This window comes from Cadophora gregata (genome assembly GCF_030347475.1).
Source record: "Cadophora gregata isolate MNR1 chromosome Unknown scaffold_9, whole genome shotgun sequence".
Classification (NCBI taxonomy): Eukaryota; Fungi; Ascomycota; class Leotiomycetes; order Helotiales; family Ploettnerulaceae; genus Cadophora; species Cadophora gregata.
This window is the reverse complement of record NW_026695932.1, coordinates 223,339-240,881: the sequence shown is the minus strand read 5'-3', so window position 1 is coordinate 240,881 and position 17,543 is coordinate 223,339. Positions and strand designations below refer to the sequence as shown.

Here is a 17,543-nt window from a genome sequence, read left to right as displayed (position 1 = left end):
CTTTATTTCTGACAGAATGTCGACTCCAGTACATAATTTTCAAGATGTCAGGACTCCGGCAAATATTCCTGCAGGTGAGCAGAACTTAGTCGCCGAAAATGGTCGAGAGCCGAATGAATACGATCCATTCAAACCCGAGACGGAGAACTTTCAAGATGCTCTGGGTGCCATTGCCGATGACCAGCCATTGCGTGCCAACGCAAGAGTTCAAGAGACAGTAGCAAAACTGAACCCGGTCCCCGCCATTCAGCAACAATCGAGTGTGATAACGGAGCACTTCACTGCAGATAGCCATGATCTTGCTCGCGGCTCAGAGATTGAGGGTGCTTTACAATCCCACGATGGTCAAATTAATGGTATGGTGAGGGACATTGGTTGGCACAAAACCAATAATGAGATCCCGGATCCTCTCATTGGCGGTCTATTAAACGGACAATTGTTTGCCATGATCAGAAGATTCAACAAGGTACGCATATACCTGCCGAATCATGTGGGGTAAGCTGATCACGGTTCTGCAGGATGTATTTTCAGTCGAAGCTGTATCTCCCTATGTCGCCAGAGGTCTCGATTTGAACGACGCTTGGAGCGATGAATATGCATCAGACAAAATCACTTTGCATCTCCAGCGACTATACCTGAGCATCGTTCTCGGCCTAGCAAGCTTCGGGAAGCAGGTCTCTCGACTCCGTTCTTGGAAAGAGACTCAGCGAACTTCGGCATTTTGCTCAGTAAGAATGTTCTACACGTTTCAATAGAATGAACTGACGCTCGAAGGTGTACTTCGTAGCATGGCTCTTGGATCTCCTCATGCCACTCTGTCTCGGGACCTTGATGCTCGTTGTATCCTCCGAAACGTGTCGCGATATACTCTTCCCACCTGCACCCCGAGCTCTCGTCAACATGAACACAGGAGGGCTTCAAAACCCCGCATCTGGCAAGCTTGGAACCGACGACAGCTTGACAGGCGCACCTGAGAAACAACAGGGAGAAGCAATCGAAGAGGAAGCTGCCAACTTCGTGAAGAACGTCCGACACATGGTCCAAAAAGCCGTTGGTATGCACGAAAAGGACCAAAATGAGGGCGATCCACTTGAGGGGAAAGTGCCAAAGCCGGTCCGGAAGGCTGTGAAAGCAGTTAAGGCTGAGGGAACTAGCGATGGGCACGCGACTGAAGAAGATGATCAGACACAAAAGCCGATGGAAGATGTATTGTGGAAGAAAGCAAACCCAGAAAATCTGGCTGATATGATGGAAGTTGCTCCGCATGTGGTGGGTGAGATTGTGGACAATTGGGAACGATTTGCGAAGTGAGTTCCGATCATCTATGAAAGTAACCACTCTAACTTTGGCAGTGCACTTTCTCCAACACCGCCATTTTCCAAACTATCTTACCTCAGAATAGATGCTGTGCTTTTGCCTCTTTTCCTGGGTTCGTTGTTCCTAAGCAGCTACATGGTCTACAAAGGAACCGGCTTCGCAATTGGACTTGGGATTTTTGGCGATCCTTTGTTGACTCCAGCATTGAAATGGCTGAACCACAATGTTCCTAACTGGGTCGAACTTTTAGAACCCAAAAAGTATGATACTCCTTTAGAGACAGGCACCCATTCTCTTGCTAACTATAAACAGCAATATCTTGCGTGGAGTTCCAACGAACAGCCAGTTGACACTGGCGCTTCTCCGCATTGGAGAAGTTCACAACACGCCCATCCCGCCCGTACCCACTTCGAACCCAGAAGATGCAGACCAGCACCAGGCCATCGATCTAGAAGATATCCCAGTCGGCTCTTCTCCATCCGCGAAACTTTCAGCAATTCAAGAGTCGCCATCGACGCAAGCCCAGCACGAAGAAAAGAAACCCAAACCCAAGCACAACAAACTGTCCAAGATAAGTCGAATCTTCAAAGGCAACACCAAAACAGCCGTCGAGTCAAAACTCGCCATCGATCACGTCCGCGCAAAAGTCGGTTCCGACAAAGCGAAAGGCCATCTCGGCGTTCTCCCCAAACCAAAGAATCTCATCTACGCAGGACCAAGCCATTTCAAAGCTCGCCTGGACGGCAAACAAGGCTGGCTGTACATCACAGAGGGTACTCAACCGATATTACTTTACACGATGAAGGACCCAAGGCCAAACAGTAAAGATTCTGGAGAAAGCCTGGAACCGGTCGTGCAGATTGATGTGGAGGCTATTAAGAAGTTGAAGCGAGCGACTGCGTTCGTAGGTAAACCTGCTGAGATGGCGGCGGGTTGGTCGAGTGATAAGGAGTTGTTAGGTAGTGTTGAGGTTGAGGATGGGGACGGGAAGATGTGGAGGTTTACGGCGCTGCCCGAGAGGGACGAGCTATTCAATAGATTGATTGCTGTCGGTGGGCAAAGATGGGAGAATAAGTGAGTATAAAGCAGAATGAAAGTGTAGGGCAGCACATGCAGTTCATTTAAATCTTTTGTTTTCTTTTCAAATACGACATTTCGATGCGTGAGCGATATTTTGTGGAAACACTGTAAATTCCATGCATCTAGTATTGTGCATACCTGAGTCCTACCTGGTACGGTGGGCACAACAAGTCTGAATCTATTGCTACGTGGTTTCTATGGTGTTAGTGCAACAGTTGTGGGATTCCCATATTTCAGCCGCTCATAAAAGGGAGGAGTCCGATGTTGGAAGCAAAAGATTTTCTCCAGAAATTAACCTCGCCTCCTATCAACTGTCAGCGGCGTGTTTCTGGGTCAGGCTGGAAGCTTGCACCTGCTATTCACTCGAGGCGGGTATGGGGAGACCGTTGGATTTGAGGAACCATGGCGTTATGAACCAGGGTGGCGGGGTCATGGTTGCCTTTAACTGAATACTTTTGGGATACTCACTGATCTCAAGAGAATTCCATACATTCAAAAGTGAATTTTCACTTTCCCTAAAAGCCTTCCGTTCACGAAATAAATATATTTACAAAGTGGTCCAAACTCATTTTTCATTCAATTCAAAGTCCAGAATCAATCTGGTTGATCACCGTCGTCCCCGTGAAAGTGGCCCATTCCCTACAACCTTGGGCAAGTGTCTGAGGGATCTTGATTGCCTTGATCTTCTCAGGCTGCTCCAAAATCGTGATATACAAGCCCCCGGAGACATGCCAAGCAATATGACTAGAGAAATGTTAGCAACATTTATTAATCCAAGATAGTAAGTGATCACGAACCAATGGAATGGCCAGGCGCCAGGGTTGTCTGTAACTATCTGGATGGCAACGTGCCATCCACCTGGTACCTGGATCACATCACGTCGTATTGGATTGGCAGCATTTGTTACTGATCCATCCCATGCTCCTGGTCCCTGATGTAGCACGAAGAAGTTGTGTCCGTGCATGTGCATGGGGTGAGCTGGGAAGCCAGCTGGGTTGTTTACAACGAAGCTAAGACAATCTTCAGCATACGTCGCATAATAAGATTGTCGTCAAGTTTATGTACTTACGTGACTGATCCGTTTGTTCCATAGTTATAAACATTCCATTCCGGTGGATAGGATGTGTTTCCAAGATTGGCCAACATCAGCACTGGAGCGTTGTAGTTCCCTCTGAATGCTTGGCCATTGACACTCCATTGAAAGATGTTGGAGGCATTTGGCGCAAAATTGATGTCGTACTGTTGAATGAAATCTGACTTCGCTGGAGGAGCGACGGGAAAGAATGGAGTTGTAATCGCAAGATCATCGTTGGCGCATGTTCCTGGATCTGGCACATCCCAAGGTTTGGACTTTGGTGCTTGAGATAGACTTGCAAAATCATACCCGACTGCAGCGAGTGCGAAAGGTTGCTTAGTTACAGAGCAGGGAATTGACATGTTAGCTCTCATCCAGAAGCTATCAGTTAGACCTCCGACGTTTGCTGTGACGAGGACGTCGGCTCGTTGGCCAATCTATGTGATGTTAGCATAGTCTCACGTGAGATGACAGGTACATACTCCGAGCGTCACAACTTTCGTCGTGTAAGGCTTGATAGGTACGAAATCATTCGATATAACCGTCAACATGTGACCGTCAATGCTGAATCTTTGAACCGCCTATCAAATTTTCAAGTGTTAATCCAATGAAAGCTAGAGTAGCGAAGACATGTGTGATAGGATCACATACCTCAGCACCAGTGTTGATCAGCCGAAGACGATGAACTTTTCCTTTGCGAAAACGGAACTTGCTTATTCCAGCATTCGGGGTACAAGGACGGGTTGTGTTCGAGCAGTCGAAGATACCCTTGCCATTGATCATGTTGTTGTCGCTTGCTGGTACGATAAGCGAGAAGTCAAATGTGTTGGAGAGCACTCCTTGGAGAATCTCAAAGTAACTTTTGTGGAAGTAGTCACTCAGCATGACTGGGCCGAGGTCGATATCGTAAGCTTGATTTTTCGGACCGTGGACAACGATGGGTCCAATCAATCCATCCGCACTGTTGGAAAACTTGCAGTTAGTAATGCCGTTTCAGGATGCATTTGCGAGTGGGGTTCGAGCAAGTCACGAGATAATGAATTTATCTGAGGCGTTGTGCAAGAGTGTGAATCCTTTTAAGAGAGCTCAATGAGAGAAGAAAGGAGTGGAAGGTTACGTACTACTGAGCACTGTAATGCGAATGATACCAGGTGGTGCCGTAGGTATCAGCCTGGAAGTTGTACGTGAATGAACTACCGGGAGCAATTGGGCATTGCTGAACAGATGCAACACCATCGTAGTACTACATCATGTTAGTCAGAGAACATGTTTGCTCGCTGTGATGTTCTCATGCCTGAGTTTTCTTTTGAAGGAATCCATGCCAATCTATCACAGAGATGTTAACAGAGAACTATATAAGTTCTACTCAGGGACCTCACGAATACCAATTCCTTCCCCAGGACTCATGATATTGTTATGAACAGTAACCATTATTTGGTCTCCCTGAGTTGAGTTAGACAATGTGTGCTGGTTTCGAAGATATATTTTGCTTTTACCCAGTTTGCTTCTATCGTGGGTCCTGGGAATTGACCGTTGATGAGGATGACGTTTTTGGAAACACCATCAGGTTTGATCACACCTCGGGAAACCGTAAAATCATAGAATCTTGTAACTCCAGTAGTTGGAGGGAAGTCAGGATTTGTGTTTCCTGCGGTTCGACTTCCCCACGGAAAACCGAGCGGAAGGGGATTATTTGTGAGGAAAGCAGGCAGTGTAGGTGCATTCAACGTGCCATAAAGAGAAGCACCATTCTGCTGACTGGGAGTCAGATTACCAACTAGTGACAGTGCACCAGTAAGCAATCCTGAGACGATCTTTCCCAAATTAGACATTTTGATTGATGATTAAGTGAAGGATACTGAAAGAAATCTCAAGACTCATGGTGGGGATGCCTCATTTTATATACAAGCATTCCGCTGCGATAAGGATAGAGCACATGGATTTGCTCTCACAGGAAACGGTCAGACTTCTGAAAGTGTCCATACTCGAGAGAAGTGGATACTGTGGAGTGATCAGACGTCTTTCGACGAATCACGATTGATACGTGAGAGCAAGCTCGGCAAAAACAAGACATCACGGCAAGAAAAGCTTACTGAGAATAACCCATTCCTAAGTTCTTGGAAAGCTTAGCATTTCCCCCACTTGAGTGGATGTTCGGACAGCATATGGGTCTGGCCACTTCTATCTTGTCCAGTGGCTGAAGTGGGAAAAAGCCCTCCAAAACTCACCGACTGTTTTTGCAATATTTATGCTTTAAATGTAAGCTTACAGTTGCGAGGTGCAGTAGCATGCAGCAGTCAGGAAATCAATAGATTGGAAATAAGTTTTTGAAAAAGAGACGACATATGCACAGAGCCGCCCTGACCATGATTGAGGCATTGTTCTTGCATCTCTTCGGAGCGGAATTCCAGAACCCTATGAGCTGTATTGTTTTTGCTTTTCTTTGGTAACACAAAAGGACAGCTGCATCCAAAGTCATATTGGTCTTGCTCCGTTGGAGCCTGTTTGTCGATGAATATAGAACATAAACACTTCTCGTGTCCTCAGAGCCGTGTATGCAAACATGCCCAATAACTTTTCTACTCACTCCCACAACATCGACGACATCGCTACAGAAACCTCTCTCTACTCCCCGACTTCTGAGTTGCCTCTTGTGCACATCATTTGTGGTCAGACCAACCCGCCGAGATCCGAGCATAATCCCAGGAAGCCCTAAGTCTCCTTCTTGGTGGGCACTGACCGCAAAAAGGTCCGAAAAAAGTAATCTTCGACCCGAGCCTCGAGTTTGAACTCTTGACAAGCTTCCAGGGCTCCAATGAGAGTTTTGCCGGGCGATCCTTAGCACAAGGGAGTCTCAGCCTCATTGAGCCAAGCTCGGTCATCAACCGCCTAGTAATTTTAGCACCTCGACTAAATTTTCGTACCTGATCTCAGGACCTCTTCGGATACAGATACGAGGTCACTAGATAACTTTGGGATTTTGACATGGCACGGGAAGGAGGCTTTTGCAGGGGACTATTGATTTGGCGCTCGGACGAATTTGATGCAGAAGCGAGTTTGCGGGAGAGTGCTGCATGGATCTCCAGCCATCAAGATCTGATAGGCGCTGATTATCAAGGTTCCCGGACCTGTCCATGTGTCCTTGGCTGAAGCTTGGCATGGGAATCTGATGGAGGAAATCCGATGGGCTATTTTAGCTTGGAAGCAATCAACGGGAATTTTCTAGCTCATCTCCAATATCGCGAGAGCAGAAGTGTGCGAGACTGCTGATCATGAGTGGTCCTATGTTTTGAGAAGATCCTGAGTCAATATGGATCCATGTGTTACTTTCTTTGTACCGAAACTTTCTTCTGATGTTTGTTTTTTAACTTTTGCTGATCAAGTCTTATCGTGAGATGAAGTCAGATGGTTAGAGTTTCCGAGGAGGCGTGCCGCGGCATATTTATAACCACTTGCATACATACTAACGCACAACAGCGGTAGCCACATGGCACAGCAGGATAGGCTAGGGCTCGTGCAGATAATATTTTTCGGAATTCTCTCCGAGATGCGGGAAGACAACGGTCATAGGTTGGTCAGGATTATTCAGGACTGACGAAGTGTTTGTTCAGTGCACGCGGTTAAACCATGGGAAAAATATCAGATGTATTTCCCGATCAGGAACGCATGGCTTTTAGCCGCATGTAGCTCACTGACCACCAAGTGCTTTTTCCACATAATGGAAAATTGGCTGGTCCAGATTCACAGAGGCTTGAGGACTTTCTTATGATATTGGACAATACTGGCTGTTTGAAGAAGATCGAATGTTAACAGCTTCTTACATTTTGCTGCGGAAACAAGTAGCTTTTGGATACAACCGAGAAAGCTGTGCATCAAAGAAGGAAAAATCGAGGAGATGGAGCCATTGAGCCGAGGCCACGCATACTGTTCGTGCTTATGCGCTAGGCAATGAAGCCTCTTGGAAGCCACAAATGATATTCTCTGTATCGAACCCAAAAATTGATAACTTTATTTCTTCTTCTTCAGCAGCATTGTAACACGTCGACCTTGTCAAACACTACTTCCTCTGTACCGTAATAGTATGCACGAAGCGGATCTTTCCCTTCTCAATCCTGAACTCATGACTATCAGGCAGCCCCGTCTTACCACCAAAGTTCAGGAACACATCAACAACACCCACCGTCTCATCAATCACGTAACGACGATTAGTGAGATCCAAGCCACTCGGCACGCCCACATTGCAGGAATCGGTTGGTTGACCCTTGCCAGTATACGATCCTCCTTCGAGGCGAGCACACGGGGTACCCCAAGGCACGACCGTCTTCTTGTCAAGGAATAGATTCAGGTAGGCGTCCCCAGCTGCTTGGATGACGGCTCGGGTATCTCTATCTGCAACAGGTATAACGCCCCAATTCTCCCTCGAAGTATAGTACAGTGTTCCCGTGGCGTTGAAGAGCCAATCGCCCGTTGTGGTCACAAGACTCCTGACACTGGTAATCTTCCCGTCTGTCAAATGCATCTGGGTACCGATCACGTATGGCTTGGTCTTGTCTGCAACCACAACCTCGGTGTAAGTTGCGCATGTTGTGGTGTCAAAGGAGCTTCGGTTATGGTCTATCTTGAGTGGTTGCGATTGGATTCCAGATGCTATGATGGCTGTCTTGTCATTTTCGACGTATTCGGTGACTCCGGTGAGAGGTTTGCCGTTCTTTTGCGCGGCGAGGTAGGTGTCGGTGGCTTCTTTGAGGAGTGCTTGTGTGCAATCTACTGCAGTAGGAGCGGCTGAGATGACAGCAAATAGCGAAGCGTAGAAGATGAGGATAGAAATATGCATTTTGTGTGATACTGTTGGCAATCGAAATCTGGAAAAAGAAACCTCGGGTGCGTCCGTGTTGAACAGCATCAGCGAAAGGTGTGGAGAGTCTATATGGTCCCATCACCTATTGAGTTCGGCATTGTAAATACCGTAGATATACCCGACATGACTAGCAACCTACCACAGATATTGGGTGCATGTTGAGACGGAAGGTAATTGTCAACAGGCAAGAAAATCTTGCTAGCTGTGTCTAAGCGAATGGACCCACGTAAACACAAGGGATAATTGGCAGCAACCGTCAACTACGGACCATCAGCGTTTGACGACCAAAAATGAGCAGTCCAATGGTATCAAATCCATGCGAAAAACAAATCCCTTGTTGAATTGGGATAATCAATACAAAAGGGAAGATGCGGGGTTCGGCAGTTGCTAGATTCAGGGGGTAAATCGGCAATTTAAACTTAGCCGAGACCAATCTAAACAACAACCATTGCCAAGCCAATGACATTGCGGCCGTTGAAATGGATGCGACGATTAAATTCGAATTTCTCTGATGCCAGTACAAATAATTGGCCTCCCACGGCTACATGATTCCGAAGCTCATCAGCGAATATTGGGCCCTGAAAAGTGAAGGCAACGGGAACGTCGTGACGAGAGAAAAGTTCCAAAGGGAAATAATGCTCCCATTTGGAACGGTCTTCTCTCCTCAAAGTCTGGTTTTGTTGATTATTTTGAATTTTGGCACGTTTCGAGTCCGGCATGCTCAAGGGCTCGAGAAATGAGTCGCTGCTACCTTACCAAGCGCCAAAACCTCATTACCAGCTGATCTCGTGATGCTCCCTGAGGTATCATCGAACGCTCCTTTAGTACTCGTTTCGACACCCATAGCCTCATATGAATTACTATAATTGTCTGATAAGTCTTCCAGTTCATCATGAACTGTGAAAGTGACCACAAATCTTGACATCTCGCATCGGCGAAAGCAATTTTGTCCTTATGGTGCCGCAAAGACTCCTTTGCTAACCCCCCTGATGCTGCGGTCTCCAGGAGCTCGGCTATAAAATCAAAAACGAGTGTGCATAGGTAGGTCAATGATTGACTTTCCATATTCTCGGTCGAGGCTCGTGCCCGGCTGAGCGCGCGGTTCTGTATCATGTGATACTATTTGCAGCATATCTGCTGCCTGCCGGTTTGTATGCTCTATGCTAATGACTATCGTGCCATCAAGTTGAGGCACCAGAGCAGTCAAACACAATAACCCACTGACGTATAGGCCGGCTAAAGCCCACGCTGAAGATGAGCTACAAGAGGGGCAAATGCAGTGACTCCCATAGATTCTACCCTGCATGCAGCGTTAAGCCTTCCCTCCAGTCGTTCCTCCTTGATATTAGAATCTCGTGTTGGAATTTTTAGTTATCCATGTCATTTCGGAGCTTTCATTCTTTCTGCGGATCAATGGGCCGTGCTGCTTGATGAGACATCTACGATCTATTGACCATATTTAGGTATCTTTCCGTTCTCTACATTTACCTATGCTCCCCAGTCAGACTATAAGGTCACAGCAACAACGAGTTTTTTTTTTTGATTATCTTTGAGAACTCATGGAGATAACACCAATTTCTCCACTGGCGCCACCGGTCTCCCCATCGATACCTTCGCCGTCCTCGCCTCCAGATCCATCACAATACTAAACAACGTCGCCAAACTCCCCTCTACATCCGTCTCCTTCCTACAAATCGACGCACCACACCCCATCTGCTCATCCATCAACATGCCTTCCACAGCCTCAACACTGACTCCCTTCCTTTTAACCCCATCCAACAACTCCCCAATCCTCTCTAGTCTGAACCTCGTATCAACCAACCAGTCCGGAGCTTCAACCACACTCCATTTATGCTTGACGATCATATGATTAGTATGCGTCACAATCCCATCAGCGTTCATCTCTAATCTGACGATATCGTCACTCGTGCATTCGAGACCGGTTCCACCTGTTGCGTCTGCGACGAGGATATGACATGCGCTCGCTACACCAGCAGCTTCGAGTCTCGAGATTGCATCTTGCCGAGATGACGATTCCATGACTGTCCTGAGCGCGAGATGGCAGGGTAGGCTGGTGAATGATACGCCTTTTGCTTTTAGTGCGTTCAAAGTGCATCCCACGCCTTTGGAGTTGAGTCCGATTTTACCAATGATGCCGGCTTCAGTGATCATTTGGATGTTGAGGCCGTCTTCTTTCTGGATCTTGAGACAGATCATGTTTGGTAACTGTCTAGTAACATTAATACAACATCTGAAATCTAAGAGGAAAGGTCGACACTCACTCATTATTCCAATCCCAATTCTGCGCTAGCACACTTCCACCGTCGCCTTTCCATGATAGAGCAGTACATCCATCACTAAACGCCCCAAAAGCAATTTCAGTCCTTACATTTAACGCGAGAATATCTTTATACTTGACTCCTGCACCTTGAGCTACTCCTTCCATTTCAGAATTATATTGTGGCCAGTTTGCGGACAAGTATGGCTGGTATTTGAGGGCAAGTTGAGTGACGGCTGACCAGTCTAGCTTGGAGATTTTCTGGAAGAGAGATGCGTAGAAAGCTATGGAGCGGCTTATTTCTAGCGATGCAGCCTTGCCGTGTTGAAGGCCTATTGAGTGGGGTGTGCCGGTGCAGAGAATTTGAAGCATTTTGGGAGAGCGAAACTAGATTTCGCAGGGTCAGACCCCAGGGATCGAGATTTTGTCTGGACTATTTGAGTTCTCGCGAGCCAGTATCGAGCGCGATATATGAGTTGGGGGTCGAATATACCTCGGATATCATCGAGATAATCGTTAATTTGGCCTTGACCCCACTTTTCAGATTTGCCATCCATCCCATCTCCCACTTTCGTCATTCCCGCTCTTGAGCCGCATATCTTAAGAGCACCTGCATAGGTAGATTTTTGACACCCCTGCTGCTTCTTGGAATCCTCTTCGATACAAATTGAACTCTATGTGCCGTCACGTGAAATAAGCTAAGCCAGCTTCTTCTGCTGCACGTATGAGTCGATATGAGTCGGGATAAAAGAGTAATGCCAACAAGGCGTGAAAAAATACAAGAATCGGTTCGCTTGCTTAGTCGCATATCCAAAGATTTCAAACCTTCTTAAGAATCGTTTAGAAAGCTGCTCATCTCGTACTCGTACGTCCTGACGACACAATGATCTCCGAGCCAGGATCAAGAATCCTCTTCCAGCCTCCAATCCCTGTCACCGTCTTAGAGACCTACAAACTACTACTCCCAGCAACCTCACAGTCCTCTCTCATCCCACAAGTCTTCCTCGACTCCCTCACCGTTCGCGCCACAGTCTTCGTCGAGGAGCAAAAAGCCGTCCCATTGAAACACCACATCGACAGGGATGATGCACGATCCTGTTGCATGGTGTTGTACTCTCCTGAGCCAGAGAGTAGACCTGTAGGGACCGTGAGATTGGTACCTCCACCGCATCATCCGCATCCTATTGAGGGCGCGAGGTTTGAAGCACCAGGTGATAAGGTTCCAGAAGTGTCTGCTAAGGAGCTATTCTCTGCGCCGTTACCGAGTTATGCAGTTGATGGGAAGACGGCATTGCATGACGGGGTGGAGCCGTATGTGAAGTTGGGACGGCTGTGTGTGGTGAAGGAATCTCGAGGTAGAGGATACGCGATATTGTTGGTGAAGAGGATGTTGCAGTGGGTGAAGGAGAACCCGGATTTTGCTTGTGGAGGTGGTGATCGAGAGTGGAAGGGCTTGGTGGGAATACATGCAAATGTGAGCGCGGTTGGGACTTGGAAGAAGTGTGGGTTTGTGGTTGATGAGGGGATGGGGAATTGGTATGAAGGCGGGATGAAACATGTTGGCATGTTTTTGAGACTGAACTTGGATGGGGTTAATCAGAGGTGATAGCATTGCGGAAATGGCATCCCTGTATCAATTTCTCCCAGAACATCTACAAAGCTCGGTATGATGGGGCAATGGATATCCCATCCGATGTCCTACGTGCTCGTCACACGCCAGATCACTGCGTCCTCAGCATGACATAGCTTAAACAGGTCTCCTTGCCCTGTAGGGCGGAGCGAATCTCTTGGGGGTCACTGTCTCCTCCCATCTGGGCTTGAGGCCTTAGAATCTCTGACAGTATAAACCCCCCTCAATTCGAAGTGGATCCCGGAAGAAGCCCAAAAATTGTTTCGTACTTTGCCGTCTGCTGGTTCTCAACCAGCTGACAGCGATCCCCCTGCTGCCTGTCCAATGAATCCATTCACAAGTCGGCGAGTAGCTGCACCTCGAGACGACTCTGCATCACCACTTCCCGTCAAATATGTCAACTTGACTTTGCCCTCAGCACCAAGAACAAAAGCACCACAAGCGACTCTTAGAATCTTGACTTTCTCATTCCGCAAGTCCAATGCTAAGTGTCCTTTGATGTACGTTGCCAATGCATCAAAGAACGGAGATTCGCTGTTCTCTTGCCGTCCAAGCTTCTTCCCTCTTGCGATCATGCGAGGAAGATCCTCTCTTGCGATATTGATATCAATCGTTTTCAGACACCCAGTTGCGCCAGGAACATCAAATCCAACCACCACTAGCGTCTCCTTGATTGTATTTCTCAGAGCTCGGCTCTTCTCAATCATGTCCAGTGGCTCACCATCACCGCCAATGGATATATCTGCAACGTATCTCTCGAACGCATCAGTAAGGTACGTAGTTGAGAAATGCAATGCCGAAACTCGTGTATCGAATGTCTCCATCAGGAAGTTGGCGAATGCTTCCCGCAACGACCCTGGCATCCGGGACAGCAGCAGCGGGAAGTGCTGGAAACCATTTGTCTCCTCGCGGACGGTTACCATCGAAGCATCCGGGTAATCGCCCCTCTCGTCTCGTAGCAGAATTGCCTTGTATGCCATTTTCTCGTACGTGACTGTAACAATCATCCCTCTGCAGACAGCCAAGCTCACAGTCGTATCGTCGTTCGCCAATTGTGTCTCGTCCTCCGCGCTCCATGTCTCTTCCTCGGGCAGGAGTCGCCATGTCACAGTCTCTAGAGCTCCGACGCGTGCCAGTGCATCGGCGTCCTGTCCTAAGCCTATTCGTACGCCGCGCAGGACTTCTCCAGCTAGTATATCGCGGAACTGTCTTGCAAGTTTGCGCAGCGTTGAGTTGCTGAGAGCGTCCTTGCTGCCCGTGTGGAGGGGAGAAACTCGGTGGAGGGAGAAAGTCGTGTTGTAGAGGGGATAGAGCTGGCTTGTGTCTTCGGGAGCCATGATGGCGAGCTGGGAGGTTTGCAGATGCGATTTGGAGACTTCGGATGTCTTGCGCACTTATTCCTGGGTCGAATACAGCCTTGCTTGTAGCCTCGATGTTGTGGGGTGAGGCTGAAGAATATCTGGCGATGGATATTTCTTGACGCGTTGTCGACGCGATGTACGCGTCTTTTGGCAATTCGAAGACGAATTGACCCTACGAGATACTGTATTGTGCGCGTAAGGTAATCCGCAGGGTCCTGCAAGATGTTGTCGGAGTCAAGAGTGCAGGAAGAGTGGCTGAAGTTGGTCGTCTTCAAGCCGCTCGCTTACATATTTGGTGCACGATCATCCAACCTCACATCTTGCGCCATCCTCTCCTACCTTCAACAAACGAGAAAGTCACAACGATCGGGCTGGCGCTATGTGAACATTGCAAGTACAGTAACGCTACACAATGTTATGTGCCGGCTGCAAATGCTGACCGGATAACAACTTCCTCCTGATTACTCATACAGTCTAATTTAGAACCGAGGATGATCACAAAATAGAAAAACATCGCACGATGCGTTTGCCCTTCATCCAGATATATATCTTCGATTCTTGGACAGTTTTATCCTAAATCCTCAAAATTGAACCCTAACAACTACTCTTAATTGAACCACCATCATGTCGTACAGCCCAGCCTTCCAAAGCCAGACGTTCGAAGCAACTCGCATCACTCTCAAATCCTCAAAACCCTACGACGATGTCTTGACGGCCCTCCATAATTCCATCGGCTCTCCAGATGCCGTCAAGGAATGGCCAAAAATGATGAAAGCAATCTCCGAGTCATCAGAACCACGAGAGCAGTTTACCGACACTGTCAAAAACTCTGTTGGTCCTCACGACTTCATGATCTTCCAGGTATTTCCCCTCTTACACGTCTAGGCACTTCTTGCTGAATGAACCTAATGAAGGAATTCAACCACGGTGCATGGGTGCCTCTTTTCGGAGTAGGCAGTGGTTTGAAGTCAAAGCGGATCATCCTCGGCAATCCTCTGATTGCAATTACTATGCTCAAACATGATATCAATGCAGGGCTATTCGTCCCAGTTGAGATACTTGTGCTTGAGAAGAAAGAGGGTACTGAGATCATCTACAACTTACCTAGTGGACTGATTGCTGGCGTGAATAAGGATCCCGAGTTGGTCAAAGCTTCTGAAAAGCTGGATGAGAAATTGGCAGGTCTGATAAAGCATGTGCTTTCTTGATCCAACAATCAAGTGCCGATCTTTGGTGGGGTTATGCAAGTCTGGATTTTTGACTGTCACTTCAAGGTTTCTCTCCGGTCCCTGAGAATGGGCAGGACTTTAGTGCATGGACTCTTTAATGTAGCGGAGGCTCAGCAGTCATGCAGTAGGGAATGACCTGCATGTTGGAACGCTACTTTTTATCTTTGAAAATAGCAGCAGATCTACAATTAGACGGGAGTCAACAACTGTTTCACTACGAATGATGGAGCACAGGCTGGCTGGAGTGTGCAGAGTTTGCAAGTTCCTGCAAACAGTCTACTGCTCCCTTCGAATAACTGTCAATTCTCCTCGAATTCCATCCCTGTCCTGCCTCCAGCTCCAGCCTCAGCTTTATTCCAAGCGTCAGCACAAGCCCCGGCTCAGGCTCCAGTCCCAGTTCAAGCTCCACTGCTCCAGTCTGATTCGGAAATCAGAGGCGTGATTTTATCTTCGAAAACGTTAACTCGCACCGGGCGTTGGTCTGCCATTTGCGAGGAAAATGATATTCAGCCTTAGATCAAATCACATCCAGTGGTTGGGCGGCTCCCACGACATAGACATGGCCAAAAACAAACATGAAACATCTTTAATAAATTCCTTCTATTTCTGTGTTCGTTGTGTACTTGAAGTTCTTTGAATGTGGCAGTACGAGACTCAAGCAGTTCCTGAATTCACCAACCCCTCCTCAATACCCTTAATTTGTAATGCCAACAATCTACTATACCATCTACAAAGCGCCAAATTACCACCCATAAACCAGAAACCCGGATGTCCACTCCCCCTCCACATAGTCCGGATTTCACCCTCCTCGTCAAACCCCCACACATCCTTCACCCTATCCGCGACCTCATCACCAAAGATCTCTCTACACTGCGTCCGCATATTCAAATACCCCGTTGCAAACACAATTTCATCCGCCTCCATTACCTCACCATCTTCAAATACCAAACCTGTAGGCGTAATCTCAGCGATCTCCACTCCAGATTTGACTTTAATCTTCCCCGACGCAATGAGCTGGCTACACCCCACATCAATGTAATACCCACCTCCACGCTGCAAATACTTGATCCAAAGCCCACTCCCATCCGGTCCTCTATCCAGTCTAAACCCCGCCTTCTCCAATCCGCCCAAGATCTCCGCATCCTCACCAGCCTGTACATCCGTCATGTCAATGTTCATCCTCTTCACCACCGCATTGGGAGTGCTCATGAACACCACATCGGCATCGTCCGTCGCGGGACCATCTTCACTCCAGAGGCCTGCCATGTGACGGAGGTTCGTGTCGGCGTTGAGAACGAGGGTTGTGGACCGCTGGATCATGGTTACGCTGTAGCCGTTCTCGTGGTAGTCTTGGGCTATGTCGTGTGCGGAGTTGCAGCAGCCGACTATGACGGCGCGTTTGGGGGTTGATTGGTTGTGAGCGGGGACTGCACCAGTGAAGGAGGACGAGTGCACAAGGCGGGTGCCTTTGAAGGTGGAGATACCCGGGATGGTGGGCATGTTGGGGAGGCCGGATGCTCCAGTGGCTTGGATTATGTGCTGGCAGTGTCAGTTGATGTCTGCGTCTTTGAGATAGGTGAAAAGATCACCTTTGGGTGGAGGATTCGAGTTTGAGTCTTTCCGTCTACAATTCTCTCAAGATTGACTGTCCATTTCAGAGTGCTGTCATCCCACGACGACTTCGTGATGCTGGTGCTTGTCCAAGCGTTCAACTCAAGCAGCTTGACATAGCTTTCGAACCAGTCGCCTAGCTTATCTTTCGGTGTGAAGATAGGCCAATACTCAGGGAACGGCATATATGGCAGATTATCGAACCAGACGCAGTCGTGTAGGACTAGTTGATGATATCGTGAGCGCCAGTTATCACCAATTCTCTGTTCGCGATCCACGATCAGGGATTTGACCCCGAGCATCTTGAGTCTGGCTGCAACAGTAAGGCCGGCTTGTCCAGCGCCTTTCAAGAATCAGTTCTGTTCATTCCATGGTGTTGAATGAGAAAAATATCGCTTACCGAGAATCAACACTGTTGGCTCCTCCCCATTCTCAAACCCCTCTTCAGCCTTCCTTCGATCTGCCCAATTCTCCCTTGACTCATGCTCACCGTGCTTCACACCATTCGGCCTCTTCCTTCCAATGTTTTCCTCGAATCCTTTCAAGCTCTTCAAGAATGTAAATAAAGTGAAGACTTTCCACACTCCTACTTCTTCGACCAGGCGCACTAGTCCCTCGCCACTCCCGACATCAGTCTCGACTTTCAGGAATGCTTGCACAACTTGCACTTTCCCATCGTCAAGAGATGAAAGTGTTGGAGAGCGATAAGCAGAGCTGGTGTCGAGAGCAATGGAAGTGACGCGGCAAGGGTTACTGCTGAGCAGAGAATAGATCTTGCTTGGTCCAGACAAGGTGTGGAAATCCCATGTAAGACAAAGCTGGTCGCGCCAGTACGATTCAGTCAAGAATAGCCTGGAAAGGTCTTCGGTTGAGGGGTTTAATATGGATTTGTTAAAGGCAGTGACCCATTTGGAAGCAACGTCATTGGCATCGACAGTCTTGGGCTCGGATGCAGCGGGAAACTTCGCTGTGATAAGAGGGAATGAGCCGGGTTCCACTCGGTCTGAGGAGGGTACAGAAGTGGGGGATTGGACTGCAATGCTTCCCATGATTATCAATTGATTGCGAACAAATTACGGTCTGTATTCTGAAGATGGACAGATG

The 17,543-nt window shown here is 47.9% G+C and overlaps 8 protein-coding genes across 8 annotated transcripts; 3 read left to right on the top strand and 5 right to left on the bottom strand.

Moving 5' to 3' along the window:
• Positions 1–16: 16 nt before the first annotated feature.
• Positions 17–2,395, top strand: ONS95_014408 (uncharacterized protein; the record flags this gene model as incomplete). The annotated part of the gene is made up of 5 exons (XM_058508056.1): positions 17–466; positions 519–728; positions 775–1,307; positions 1,353–1,577; positions 1,630–2,395. The coding sequence occupies 5 exons, from the start codon at positions 17–19 to the stop codon at positions 2,393–2,395; spliced, it is 2,184 nt and encodes a 727-aa protein (XP_058355736.1).
• A 163-nt stretch (positions 2,396–2,558) lies between these two features.
• ONS95_014407 (uncharacterized protein) lies at positions 2,559–5,448 on the bottom strand. The gene is made up of 10 exons (XM_058508055.1): positions 4,969–5,448; positions 4,852–4,915; positions 4,767–4,798; positions 4,594–4,715; positions 4,124–4,433; positions 3,955–4,053; positions 3,467–3,909; positions 3,195–3,407; positions 2,866–3,141; positions 2,559–2,701 (listed from the first exon to the last, which is right to left on the bottom strand). The coding sequence occupies exons 1-9, from the start codon at positions 5,302–5,304 to the stop codon at positions 2,979–2,981; spliced, it is 1,782 nt and encodes a 593-aa protein (XP_058355735.1). The 5' UTR covers positions 5,305–5,448; the 3' UTR covers positions 2,559–2,701; positions 2,866–2,978.
• A 438-nt stretch (positions 5,449–5,886) lies between these two features.
• ONS95_014406 (uncharacterized protein) lies at positions 5,887–8,306 on the bottom strand (the record flags this gene model as incomplete). Its single annotated transcript, XM_058508054.1, has 1 exon — positions 5,887–8,306. One exon carries the CDS (start codon positions 8,304–8,306, stop codon positions 7,530–7,532), a length of 777 nt encoding a protein of 258 aa, XP_058355734.1. The 3' UTR covers positions 5,887–7,529.
• A 1,581-nt stretch (positions 8,307–9,887) lies between these two features.
• On the bottom strand, positions 9,888–10,980 carry ONS95_014405 (uncharacterized protein; the record flags this gene model as incomplete). The annotated part of the gene is made up of 2 exons (XM_058508053.1): positions 9,888–10,560; positions 10,613–10,980. The coding sequence occupies 2 exons, from the start codon at positions 10,978–10,980 to the stop codon at positions 9,888–9,890; spliced, it is 1,041 nt and encodes a 346-aa protein (XP_058355733.1).
• Positions 10,981–11,491: 511 nt separating this feature from the next.
• ONS95_014404 (uncharacterized protein) lies at positions 11,492–12,214 on the top strand (the record flags this gene model as incomplete). Its single annotated transcript, XM_058508052.1, has 1 exon — positions 11,492–12,214. One exon carries the CDS (start codon positions 11,492–11,494, stop codon positions 12,212–12,214), a length of 723 nt encoding a protein of 240 aa, XP_058355732.1.
• A 311-nt stretch (positions 12,215–12,525) lies between these two features.
• Positions 12,526–13,575, bottom strand: ONS95_014403 (uncharacterized protein; the record flags this gene model as incomplete). Its single annotated transcript, XM_058508051.1, has 1 exon — positions 12,526–13,575. The coding sequence occupies one exon, from the start codon at positions 13,573–13,575 to the stop codon at positions 12,526–12,528; it is 1,050 nt and encodes a 349-aa protein (XP_058355731.1).
• A 365-nt stretch (positions 13,576–13,940) lies between these two features.
• On the top strand, positions 13,941–14,972 carry ONS95_014402 (uncharacterized protein). The gene is made up of 2 exons (XM_058508050.1): positions 13,941–14,460; positions 14,514–14,972. The coding sequence occupies exons 1-2, from the start codon at positions 14,224–14,226 to the stop codon at positions 14,805–14,807; spliced, it is 531 nt and encodes a 176-aa protein (XP_058355730.1). The 5' UTR covers positions 13,941–14,223; the 3' UTR covers positions 14,808–14,972.
• A 510-nt stretch (positions 14,973–15,482) lies between these two features.
• On the bottom strand, positions 15,483–17,488 carry ONS95_014401 (uncharacterized protein; the record flags this gene model as incomplete). Its single annotated transcript, XM_058508049.1, has 3 exons — positions 15,483–16,367; positions 16,418–16,782; positions 16,840–17,488. 3 exons carry the CDS (start codon positions 17,486–17,488, stop codon positions 15,483–15,485), a joined length of 1,899 nt encoding a protein of 632 aa, XP_058355729.1.
• Between the last annotated feature and the right edge of the window lie 55 nt (positions 17,489–17,543).